The sequence below is a fragment of the Budorcas taxicolor genome, chromosome 11 (assembly GCF_023091745.1).
Source record: "Budorcas taxicolor isolate Tak-1 chromosome 11, Takin1.1, whole genome shotgun sequence".
Taxonomy (NCBI): Eukaryota; Metazoa; Chordata; class Mammalia; order Artiodactyla; family Bovidae; genus Budorcas; species Budorcas taxicolor.
The window spans coordinates 159,392,145-159,404,671 of NC_068920.1; the positions used below are offsets into that span (position 1 = coordinate 159,392,145).

The 12,527-nt window shown below is 56.7% G+C and overlaps 1 protein-coding gene across 1 annotated transcript in view; it reads left to right on the forward strand.

The window, feature by feature from the left end:
• Positions 1-12,527, forward strand: part of USP20 (ubiquitin specific peptidase 20) — a 42,956-nt gene that overhangs the window by 16,614 nt on the left and 13,815 nt on the right. Inside the window, exons 4-15 of the mRNA XM_052649510.1 lie at positions 1,325-1,378; positions 3,188-3,250; positions 3,528-3,659; positions 4,687-4,783; positions 5,158-5,227; positions 6,319-6,432; positions 7,476-7,554; positions 9,359-9,806; positions 10,351-10,491; positions 10,863-10,972; positions 11,233-11,405; positions 12,042-12,136. Coding sequence (XP_052505470.1) covers positions 1,325-1,378; positions 3,188-3,250; positions 3,528-3,659; positions 4,687-4,783; positions 5,158-5,227; positions 6,319-6,432; positions 7,476-7,554; positions 9,359-9,806; positions 10,351-10,491; positions 10,863-10,972; positions 11,233-11,405; positions 12,042-12,136 — 1,576 coding nt within the window. The remainder of the gene's footprint in view (positions 1-1,324; positions 1,379-3,187; positions 3,251-3,527; positions 3,660-4,686; positions 4,784-5,157; positions 5,228-6,318; positions 6,433-7,475; positions 7,555-9,358; positions 9,807-10,350; positions 10,492-10,862; positions 10,973-11,232; positions 11,406-12,041; positions 12,137-12,527) is intronic.

Below are 12,527 nucleotides of genomic sequence, written 5' to 3' on the forward strand. Positions count from 1 at the left end.
TGAGTTCCTGCCATCACATCTGCATTCCAGCCAGTGGAAACAAGAGAGAGACCAAGGGTTGTGCAAAACTCAGAAGTGGCACATGTCACTTTTTACTTTTATGCTGTTGACTAGAACTGAGTCCCCATGATCACAGTGGGGGCTAGGACACATAGTCTGTAGCTCACTGACCATGTGCTCAGCCAAAATACATAGATTCTTTTATTAAAGCAGGGAAGAGAGATATCAGTGGACCAGAAGCAGGCTCTGTCATCCTGATCAACAGATACATGGGTGTTTCTGTGGTCAACAAATATACTGATCTGATTTGTACCAGACTCTGTGAAGTCGCAGGGGTAGGCGAAACAGACCATCCCTCCTTCATGGAGCCCATAGTCTAGCTGGGCAGAAAGGCTTAAATAAATGAGTGTCATGAAAGAGTAGAAGGTGTGATGAGAGCATATTAAGGGGTCTGTTTGCTTAAGCTTTTGTTGAGATCCTTTAATGGACTGGGACCTGGCAGTCCAGAGTTGACGATAAGAAAGTGAAAGAGAGAAAGAGGCTGATAGTCCCTGGTTTACGCAGAGAACCAATAAAGGTCTTGACACGGGGCTTCCATCACTCACGAAGGCACAGGGAACCCTCTCGAGGGGCTGAAGGCACAGGGCGCCTTCTCGAGGGGGTGTTGGAAGCCCAGACAAGAGAGAGAGCATGACGGGTTTCTACGCTCCAGAGAATTAGCCGGGGAGAGAGAGAAAGAAAAAAAGAAAGAAAGAAAGACACGGGGACCCAAGCTCCAATGGAGCAAAGGTGCTTTAATGGTCTTTCTGTGAGTATATATAGGCTATGGTACAAGAAATTTCTTTAGGCAATGATAAAGATCAGAAAACCAAACATGCAGCACCCGTTACCAAGGGAACAAGCAATGACAGTGGGCACAAGTTCAGGAGACAATCCACGTCTCAAGAAAGAGGATCGAGACTGGGCAGTTTTGTCATAAGGAGAATGTTTCCCGAAGGAGATTCAAGCCTGTCTCATCTTATGACCTCAGTCCTGAGAGCTGCGTGCAGTTCTGCTCGCTTCTGGCAGAAGCTGATAAGCAACAGAGGATTTATGAGAAACAGCACGTAGGAATCCTCCTGGTAAAGATTCTCTGATAAGCTGTAAGTGATTGTATTGAAGATGTTTTTCCAGGCATGTGAAAAAACAAAATTCAAACAGTAAAGCTTAAAGTGGCCCCATGGGCCGGGATCTCTGTGAAGCAAAGCCTCTGAGCTGAGTCTGATGGCACACATCCTGTGGCCACTCACACCCTCCTCTTTGTCTCTTTCCCCGCCTCACACAGAGCACCTGTCAGTCATGTGGGGTTTCTGGACCCAACCTGTGGGCCTGTCTCCAGGTGAGTTTCCTGCAGCTATTGGGGGCCTGGAGCTGGGTCCAGACTCTGGGCTGGGATTACCTGTCCTCTGTGGGCATGGCCTGAAACCTTGGGCAGGGACATAGGGCACGGATGTCTCGGGTGTGGTGCCCAAGCCAAGAGGGCCCCAGGGTGTGCGAGCCCCTGGGCTGCCTGCCCTTGCAACCATGAAAGACGAAGAGGGAAAAGCAGGCTAGAGAAGACTCTGGACTGAATGAGCCCATCGGCATGAAGGGGAAGTTTCTATTCAGCACATGCATATGAGACGATGTAGCATCTTGGTTGTGAACCCTGGCACTTGTTAGTGGCAGTCTGTCCCTCGGCTGGGGCTTCCCAGGTGACTCAGTGGTACAGAATCCACCTGCAGTGCAGGAGACGCTGGAGACAAGAGTTCGATCCCTGGGTCGGGACGATCCCCTGGAGGAGGAAATGGCTACCCACTCCAGTATTCTTACCTGGAGAGTCCCATGGACAGAGGAGCCTTGTGGGCTACAGTCCATGGGGTTGCAAAGAGTCAGACATCACACACACACACACACACACACACACACACCCACCCACCACCCCCGCCCCCCCCCCACACCACCCCTGCCCCGCCACACACACACACACACACACCACCCCCCCGCCCCGCCCCAGGCCAGTCTGGCTCTTTGTTTTGCCATCTATAAAGCAGAGGCCACAACACTGACGACTGCCCCCGCCTGGTAGACCCCCACCTTAGGGTAGAATTTGGTGAGATGGTGCCTGTGATGGGCTTAACATGGTATGTGGCCTGTAGACAGTGTCCAGTAAAATCTGGTTGTGATTATTGTGCTCACCCAAAAGAGTAACAGTAAACGTGTGAACAAGTGATGATTTTCTCTGGGGGCGGGAGGCAGAATTACAGGTAATTCATTTTTCTCTATAGCTTTGTAGTGTTTTTCAACTTTGCCACAAGTATATATCACACTATATAATCTTACTAAAAATTTCTTAGAAAACAAATACAAGGAGAGACCAAAAAAAAGGTCAGTGAATGGGCACAAAGATCACAGTTCAAGTCTCTTTGCAGAAGACACAGGAGGCTCCGTAGGGCTCTGGCCTCGTCCTTTTGGGCCTGTCGCTCAGGGTAAACTGCACTGCAGGACCCCCGGGGACGGCAGGAAGTGGGAGTCATGGCCCTGCCTCCTGGGAGCCCACAGACGCCCCCCGAGAGACCGAGACGGAACCTGACGCAGAAGACGCTGCCCAAAGGCCGTTTCCTTGAAAGGCCCTCACCAGCTGGTGTGTGGTTGACCAATGCTCAGGGTGCACCAGCGCTTTCCTGCAGTGAAGCAGTCCGACAGCCAGGGCTGGGGTGGAGGCCACGAGCTGGGCCTTGGGAGCTGGGTGGATCTAGGGGAGGAGAGCGCAAGGCCAAAGGCAGGTCACCACGGGGCACGGGGTCAGCACAGGGCCCCCCGGCCGCCTCTGCCCATTCAGCGTCAGAAAACGGCCATGAGGCCCAGGCTCCCCCCGCCCCCCACCAAAAGTGTGGCCCCGCCAACTGGCCCATCAGGAGTGGGGTTTTGGTGGAAAAGGGGTGAGTGGAGGGAGGAGCGGGTCAGGGCGCCCAGCAGCCAGGCCTCAGCCCAGGGCCCACCGCCCATCTCGCTGAGAGGCGGGGCGGCTGTGTGGCAGCCAGCTGTGCCCAGCGCGCACCTCGAGTGCGCAAACCGGTGGCCGGGCCTTGGTCCCTGGGGTCCCGGGGTGGCAGCGGGGACACCCCCTCACGGCCCCCCGCCCCGCTCCCCTTCCGTCTCTCCCCAGGTCTCCTGCTCCTATGTCGGCTGCGGAGAATCCTTCGCTGACCACAGCACCCTCCACGCACAGGTGAGTGTGGGCCCCGAGCTCAGACCCCAGCTCCAGCTGCCTCCTGGCTCCACCCTCCTCTCTGGGCCTAGGCGGCTGTGTGTGTAAAATAGGAACAGTCACGGCCAAGAAGGAAGAGAGAAGGCCGCGGCAGCCCTTGGCACACCTGGCTGAGGTGGGGGGAGCAGAATCTGAGATTCCTGAAAATCTGGGATTTTCCCGAACCCGCGTAGCTGAGACAGGCCCGTGGCACCTGTTGGGCCAGTGTGTTCTCCTTCCTTTGCATCTTGCCTTCCAGGCGAAACAGCACAACCTGACGGTGAACCTGACCACGTTCCGGGTGTGGTGCTATGCCTGTGAGAAGGAAGTGTTCCTGGAGCCGCGCCTGGCGGCCCACCCGCCTGGCCCCGCACCAAAGTTCTCAGAGCAGGTGAGGGGGCGCAGGGGCCAGTTGGTGGCGAAACAAGGGCAAGGGCAGGGCAGTGGGTCCCCAACGGCGTCTGTTCCCGCTCCGAGTGCCCAGGCAGCTCTGAAGAGCTCAAATCAGCTAATGCCCGCTGAGCCCCAGCCCTGTCCAGGGCAGTGTGAGGGCTCAGGAAGCAGAGGTGACTCGGGGTGGGGGGCGGGTAGGCCTTGGGGGTGCCCTGGGCCAAGGCCGGCATGGGAAACACCCAGACACCCTCCCCCGGCAGTGCACCAGGCCAGGAGCCATTCAGACCTTTCGAGGAGGCGGGTGGGGGAGCCCAGCGCGGAGCTGACCCTCAGGGAGGGGTCATTAAGTCAGCATCTGAGCCCTCGGAGAGGCCTGATGTATCTGGGTACAGTGTTGTCTTTCCTCCCTGTTGACAATGATGGTCACATAATAGGTGCTCAGTAAATGTGTACGGACTATGTTTGTGGATTTAAATAATCAATATATATGAGTTGTTTTTTTTTTTACAAAAAAGTCTATAAAAAGTATATACAAATCCTGTTTTGGGTGTGTGTGTATTAACAGTTTAAATGCAACAGAGATATAATAATCGACAGTGTTTGTCTCAGAAAAGTTGGGCTGCCTGTTGTTTTTTCTTTGTTTCTATTTTTCCTCAAATTTGTTATAAGTAAAATATTATGACTCATTACTGTAAGTAAAGTACAAGTCAGAGACTTCCCAGGGCAAGGCCACCAGTTCAGTTTAGTTGCTAAGCCGTGTCTGACTCTTGGCGACGGCAGCACGCCATGGACTGCAACACGCCAGGCCTCCCAGTCGGTCCATCACCGACTCCCGGAGTTTGCTCAAACTCATGCCCTCTCTTAACCACCATGTCCCCTGCTCAGGTGGGCTAACTGAGTGGTTAGGGGTCTGGGCTGCTCCCCCGACACCCCAGCGCAGGGATGGATGCATGGGCCCGTCCCCAGCCCCTCTCCCTCTTCACCTACTAGTCTTCCTGACTTCTCACCTTGGTTCTCGGACGCAGGACTCTCCGCCGCCCTCCCACCCTCTGAGAGCCGTCCCCATCGCTGTGGCAGACGAAGGAGAGTCTGAGTCGGAGGACGATGACCTGAAGCCACGAGGTAACAGCCCTGTGAGCTGTGCTACCTGGGCAGGTGGGGTGGCGTAGGGCGTTCTCTGTGACACGAGGGCTTCCCTGGAGTGCGGCCCTGGGGCCTGGCAGCCCTCAGCCGCGCCTCAGCCCTGTGCCCCTGGGCAGGCAGGCTTCTTTTCAACCCGGGTCGCTGGCCTTGCTCAGCGCAGACAGTGGGCTGGACGGGGCGGAGGGTGAAGGGGTCCGTGGGGTCCACCCACCGTGGTAGCTGGGGCTGCAGGGAGTGGGACTCCATCGGCTGACTTGGCAGGTTTCCCGGGCAGGTCCTGGGGGGCTCGGGAGCCTCGGCTCCTCTCCGAGTGCTCACTGTCCCCTCCCCCTGCGTGTGTGCTGGTTTCCCAGGCCTCACGGGCATGAAGAACCTCGGCAACTCCTGCTACATGAATGCGGCCCTGCAGGCCCTGTCCAACTGGTAGGTTTTGCCTCATCTGGAAGTTGGGGGGGCCCTGGGAATAGCAGCTGCTGCCTCCAAGCTGGGTCATGTGAGTTGCTTATAGAAGCCTGGATGTGGGTACACATCAAAATGCCCAGAACCACACCTGCCCTTTGACCCAGCAATCCCTCCAATGGGAATTTCTGCTAAAGGAGGTACCAGCACCCAGAGAGGTTCAAAACACTGTCTGTGCCATGCCTCACCCTGCCATTTATTGGAAACATGTTAAAGGCCCATGAAAATCACAGATTTAGTACAGACCAGCTTTACGGTGAGTTCAGGAAAAAATGGTGCAGGACAATATTTACTGAAACGGGGAGGAGTTCAGAATATGATAAGTAGAAAAAGGTTGTGAACCTTTATATGGTGAAGTCCCATTTTGGGGGTGAAAATATTTTTTTCCATCTGAGATACCCTCTACTCCCTGAGGCTGGGGCATCTCCTCTGCCTGGCACTCAGGATCTCACACCTACTAAGGGTTCTGTGTGTGTGTGTGTGTGTGTGTGTGTGTGTGTGTGTGTGAAAAGGAGGGGAGGGATGGGGGCTCTGCATGCGTAGAAAATTCTAGGAAGATATGCCCCCAAATCTTCAGAATAGCTATCCTCACTCACATGGTAGGGTTAAGGTCAGTTACTATTGTTTGCTTATCTGTATTTCCTAATTTTTCTATAATAAATGACTATTTTTTATGTAATGAGGTAACAAAAACAAAGAAAAAAGAAGTGAGGGAGAGGCCTTCAGGCTCAGGAAGGTTTCTAAGCAGGGGCTGATGAAAGGAGGGGTGATGATTCCTCTAATTTTTACACAAGTCTTTAAAGAAAGACCTTATCTCCAGTGCATTCACATTCTAAGGTGGGGGGGTTAGGACTTCAGTGTATGAATTTGGGGTGGGATACAGTTCAGCCCCATAACAGGTGGGGTCTGTCAAGTCACCTACAGGTATTTATGGCTCTGGGGGGCCCTGGTATATCTCCACACAGGACAGTTTTGCTTCTCCAGCCAGCTCTTATAAATGATGCCGTGTACCCCTTCTCTTCTTTGCTGACCTGGCTCCCTGCCCCCTCCCCCAGCCCCCCGCTCACCCAGTTCTTCTTGGAGTGTGGAGGCCTGGTCCGCACAGACAAGAAGCCAGCCCTGTGCAAAAGTTATCAGAAGCTGGTCTCTGAGGTCTGGCACAGGAAACGGTGAGTGACCGAGTCCCCGACCTCTGGCAAGGGCTTGGGGACAGGCTTTCTGTCGGGCCCCTTGATGGAGCACTTCCGGTGCCCTCAATCTCTCACCATCACGGGCCGCGCGTCCCCCTGTGTCATGCTTACGGGGGCCCTTCCAGGTGTAGGTCACAGCCAACTCTGGTTCACAAACTGGGGAAACTGAGGTTCAGGGAGATTCAAGCATCTTGCCCAAGATAACACGTCTTGTGAAAGGTGCAGCTAGAACGTGAACCTGGCGTTGACTGCAGCTGGCAGCGCTTCAGAGCGTGTGTGCTGAGGTCTGGAGACACGTGGGGACCACTCCTAGTCTTAGCCACATCTGTGCATGTCGAACAGGGTTTCAGAAGTGGTGGCTGACACTGACCAGGGGCTTTAGCTCAGTGTAAAAGGAATTTAAAGACCAGATGCTTGGGGTAGATCCAGGAAAACGTTAAAATTGGGAATAAAGTGAGTGCATCGAAATAAATTAAAAGCAGATTATTAAACAGTATGGTGCAATACAGCTCCAACTTTAAGCCACGTTCAAGTGTTTACCTGAGTGTAATTTTGCGTCTGCATTGTCAAGGAAACGTCTGGAAATCTTCATGGTGGTTATCTCTGCAGGATGCTGCTCGTGTTGATGATTCTTTGCTGTGCTTTTCTGAAATTTTCTATTTTTTTTTTGAAATTTTCTATTGTTAAATAATGAACATGTATGACTTTTGAAATTAGAAAGCAACAGTAAATATTTCAGAATGAGAACCATTTTAAAGGAGGTGTGTCACAGGCTGGCGGGACGTGATGCCATCCTAGTCAAGAGCTCTCTGCCTGGCTGAGCCAAGACTTGATGTTTTCCTTTCCTGACCTTAGAGATGTGTAAACCTGCCGGGGTCCCTGGCCAGGCCAGCACTGCCCGACATTGCAGTAAACACCACACAGAGCCTGATCTGGCCATCATGGTTGCCCAGCTGCCCTTGCAGGCTTGAATAGCTCAGAGCAGACCACCGCCTGTACTAATGGATTTGGTCTCCCTACAGCCCCAGCTACGTGGTTCCCACCAGCCTGTCCCACGGGATCAAGTTGGTCAACCCAATGTTCCGAGGCTATGCCCAGCAGGTAGGCCATCTGAGCTGCCCCAGGGGACACCCAGGGCTATAAACCAGGACCAGCGTGGAAAAGACCAGAGGTCTGCTTTGCCAGGCGGGACTTCTGGACCAGACTTGCTGCCCGAGCCCTTCATGGGTGCAAGGACCTCAGAGCCTCCCAGAACCTGCTGGTGTTCTCACCACTTGACAGGTTGGGAGACTGAGGTTCAGTGGGCAAGTCCTTGCCCAGTGACCACGTATCTGTTACACAGCTGGTACAAGGCAGAGGGGAGAGTTGACCTCAGGCAGCCTTGATTGTAGGCACATGCACCTCTGACCACTCACATAGGCCTGTGCTTTCTCCTTCCTCGAACCATAGGCAAAATTTCATTCTTAGTAAACTAGACATTTTGATGGCAAGTTTTTGTAAATCTAGAGAACCCTTCTGGAATCAGTGGTATCTTTCTACAGCATAAAATCATGGACCCACGGTGAAGCAGAATGCAGCCACATGCTGCTCGCTGCCCCGAGCTGACCGTTCAGGTCCTGCCCCAGATGGGGTTTTCGCTGCTGGGCATGCAGCCGGGGCTGAACCTGTTTGACATTCTGCTGATGAAATCTACCCAGAGCCAGCCCCTCCCTCAGCTAGAACTGAGAAACCAAGGCCCCTCTCTCCATGTTGGCGACCTGAGGCTTTGGGTGTGCGGCTGGCTCTGGCCACTGCATAGTCGCCGCCTCGTGGGGGTGGGAGCGGGGCCCTAGGGGCTGCTTCTGACATCCAGGTCAGGGACTGTGAGGGACAGGACTGGACTTTGAACCCAGTGGCCCCACACAGGCACCAGGGGCCCCCAGCTGCCTGCGGCCTGCTCCATCATCTTCTGACCTTCTGAAGTACCTCCTGTGTGCACTGTGCCTGCCTGAGCCACTGGGCAAGGCTGTGCCAGAGGCCTCGCTGCCCTGGCTCCTCCTGAGCTTGCGACCTCGTCACAGAGTCGTCAGGCAGCACTGCCGGGATCAGAGGCCCAGCCAGCCTGCAGTGGCAGCTCTGTTCTGCCCACTTCCTGTCCTGGCCACTGAGTCGTGCCCAGGCCTGTGGGACGCCTGTCCCTCCTGCCACAAGTCCCGGGAAGGCATGGGCACCGGGGCTGGCGAAGGGCCAGAGGAACAGAGAGCGCCAGAGATGGGTTAAGATTGTTGGTGGCCTGGCCTGCCGGCTGCCATTACTACCCAAAAAATTCAGCCGGGTGCTCACATGCATACCCCCCCACAGCGTCACCTGTGTCCCACTCAGGTCTGTGCTCACACTCACTTCCCCTCCTTTTGGGAGCAAGGAGACTTTCATGGCTGAACGCTTACATCCGCTATCTCCCGTGCTGAGTCAGAAGCAGGGCTGAAAAGCAGGAGCCTGGAGACGGGCAGACCTGGGTCACCACATCCACTCTGCCCCTTCAGAGCTCGAGACCTGGGAGAGGTCGGCTGGCCACCCAGCCTTTGGGTAGAAGGGTGGAGAAGGCAATGGCAACCCTCTCCAGTGTTCTTGCCTAGAGGATCCCGTGGACAGAGGAGCCTGGTGTGCTGCTGCCCATAGGGTCGCCCAGAGTCGGACACGACTGAAGCGACTCAGTATGCATGCATGCATTGGAGAAGGAAATGGCAACCCACTCTGGCATTCTTGCCTGGAGAATCCCAGGGACGGAGGAGCCTGGTGGGCTGCCGTCTACGGGGTTGCAGAGTCGGACACGACTGAAGCGACTTGGCAGCAGCAGCTGTAGACGGGGGTCAGGTGGGCCCTGCCGGGGAGGGGTGCCCGTGCTGAGGCCACCCTGGAATTCCAGGACACCCAGGAATTCTTGCGCTGCCTGATGGACCAGCTGCACGAGGAACTCAAGGAGCCCGTGGTGGCCACAGCAGCGGCGCTGACTGAAGCGCGGGACTCAGACTCGAGCGACACAGATGAGAAGCGGGAGGGTGACCGGAGCCCTTCAGAGGATGAGTTCCTGTCCTGCGACTCCAGCAGTGACCGCGGTGAGGGCGACGGGCAGGGGCGCAGCGGGGGAGGCTCCCAGGCCGAGGCGGAACTGCTGCTGGCGGATGAGGCGGGCCGTGCCATCTCTGAGAAGGAGCGCATGAAGGACCGCAAGTTCTCGTGGGGCCAGCAGCGCACCAACTCGGAGCAGGTGGACGAGGACGCCGACGTGGACACCGCCATGGCCGCCCTGGAGCAGCAGCCCCCGGAGACGCAGCCGCCCTCCCCGCGGTCCACCAGTCCCTGCCGGACGCCAGGTACCAGCTAGCCGCGGGGGCATTGCGGCCCTGTTGGCCCCCAGCCCTACCCTGGGGGGCTTAGATGGGAAAGAATCTGCCTGCAGTGCCGGAGACCTGGGTTTGATCCCTGGATCCAGAAGGTTCCCTGGAGAAGGGCATGGCAACCCACTCCAGTATCCTTGCTTGGAGAGTCCCATGGACAGAGGAGCCTGGCGGGCTACAGTCCGTGGGGGTCACGAAGAGTTGGACACGACTGAGTGATTTACGCTATCCTAGGGGGCTGCTGTCCCGCTAGACCCGGCCTCTAGGTGGGCAGTCAGGTGAAGAGCATGTCACTTGGAGAAGGAGTCGGAGCCTGCCCTGAGTTCAGGCCCCCAGCAGGAATGGGAAGTGTGTGGACACGTGTCCTATGTAGGGGCTGGGGAGTGGGCTGGGGTCAGGACAGAGGAGACGTGGTGGGTTCAGGCCTTGGTGCCCTTCGGAGGCGCTGGAGGTCTTCCTGACCAGGCTGGGGGCTGGCTCAGCCGCCCAGCACGGTCCCCCTCGCTCTGTCCACCCCCAGAGCCAGACAACGAGGCGCACATGCGCAGCACCTCCCGGCCCTGCAGCCCCATCCACCACCACGAGGGGCATACCAAGCTGGCCAGCAGCCCTCATCGTGCCAGCCCCGTGAGGATGGGGCCGGCCTACGTGCTCAAGAAAGGTTGGGAGGAGCGGGCGGGTGGGAAAGGGAGGCGGGCAGAGCCTCCCCGCCCAGAGCTCGGAGCTCAGGCGGGGTCGGGGCGGGGGGCCGGAGGTTGCGCCCCTGGCGGCGGTGTTTGGTTTGCGAGTACTTTCTGTCAGGGGCTGTGCCGCGCGTCCTTCACGCGGTGTCTCTGAGCTGTCTTAACGTGGCTGGGACACTAGTTGGGGCACTAGTGGGGGGTGCCTCCCGCAGACCCAGGAGGTGGCATGGGAGCCGGTCACGTGACTCGTACAGGCGTGACCACCCAGAGCCTGCCTCTGGCCCCGGGCAGGCGGGCGGGCGGGTCGGGGCCTAGTCCCAGGTCTAGCCCCAGGACGTGGTGCCCCCAGCCCAGGTCCCCAGCAGCCGGCGGCGGAAGGAGCAGAGCTACCGCAGCGTCATCTCGGACATCTTCGACGGCTCCGTCCTCAGCCTCGTTCAGTGTCTCACCTGTGACCGGGTGGGTGCCACGTGGGGAGGGGAGCGACGCACAGGGCTTCCCACTCAGCTTGGGGCTGGGGCACTGGCTCTGTGCCCCCATCTCTCTAAAGGTGGGCCCTGGTCCTGGGGCTCCCCGTGTCCCAGGACTGGGGAGCTGGCTCTCTGCCCCACACCTGTCATTTGGCGGCTGGGGTTTGGGGTCCAGACCGCTGGTCTGGGCAGGGCAGAACCCTGGCAGATGGAAAGCCAGGTTGACCTTCAACCTTCCCCCCGCCCCAGGTGTCCACCACAGTGGAGACATTCCAGGACCTGTCATTGCCCATTCCTGGCAAGGAGGACCTGGCCAAACTCCACTCGGCCATCTACCAGAACGTGCCAGCCAAGCCGGGCACCTGTGGGGACAGCTATGCGGCCCAGGGCTGGCTTGCCTTTATTGTGGAGTATATCCGACGGTAGGTCCACCTCCCCGCCTGCTGGAAGAAATAACCACCCTTGACCTGGTCTTCCTGGAGCTGGCAGCCTGATGGGCTGACAGACCTTTAACAGCAAAATACCAGCTTTCACAGGGATGAGGGTGTAGTTCGGAAGGGGCTTGAGACTGAAGGATGCTCATGAGTTAGCATGTTCTGTGGCCGTACTGAGGTGGCCTGGTTTGAACAGGGCCATAGATTGGAGGGCAGTAATGATGGGGAGAGTGACCAGGTGGCAGCTAGAAAGGAGGGCAGTGGCTGAGTGAGGGCCTGGCCCTGCAGGGAGAGCCAGTGGGCTTTCTGGAGCCTCCACTGTGTTCCACAAAGCCTGCTTTACCCTCCTGATGTCAGGAACCTGTGCTCTGCCCTGAAGACAGGCCAGCGTGGCCAGGGCCTCTTCACAGATAGGGAAGGCAAGACTCAGGGGGAGGTGATGTCACCCTCGCAAGGACACGGGCTGGTGGTCCCAGGTTTCCAGCTCCAGACCTCAGCTCAGTCCATGCACCAGGCCAGGCTGCCTCTCTGGATCCAAACAGACCTCAGCCCCCCAGGCCCCCACGTCTTACTTTTGCCAAGACCCTGGCAGCATGCCCCCACACTCGCTTTCTGTCTCTGTAGGTTTGTGGTATCCTGTACCCCTAGCTGGTTTTGGGGGCCAGTCGTCACCCTGGAAGACTGCCTGGCTGCCTTCTTTGCTGCTGATGAGCTGAAGGGTGAGTGGACCAGGCTGGAGTGGGGCTGGGGGCGCTGGGTCAGGATAGGGTTCAAGGTTTCCGGGACGCGCTCTCAGTGCCTCACACCCGCCTGCTGGACTGTCTCTGGGATTGCACCCTCTCGCAGCCTCACCACCGTGGAGCTCTTAGGGGTTCCCCTGTTTTCCTTTTTTTACCTATTTGGTGGACAAATAGGATAGCGTTCTTCAATTTTGCATTTCCTTGATTATTGATAAGCTCAGACGTTTAAAAAATACTGACTGTATTTCCCATTTTGAAATTTCCCGTTCCTGTCTTCTTCCTGTTTTTCCGTTCAGTGACTGGCATCGCATTAACCTTTGGGAAAACTCCGTTTAATTTTTAAGTTGGGAAGATATGTATTCCCTTCTGG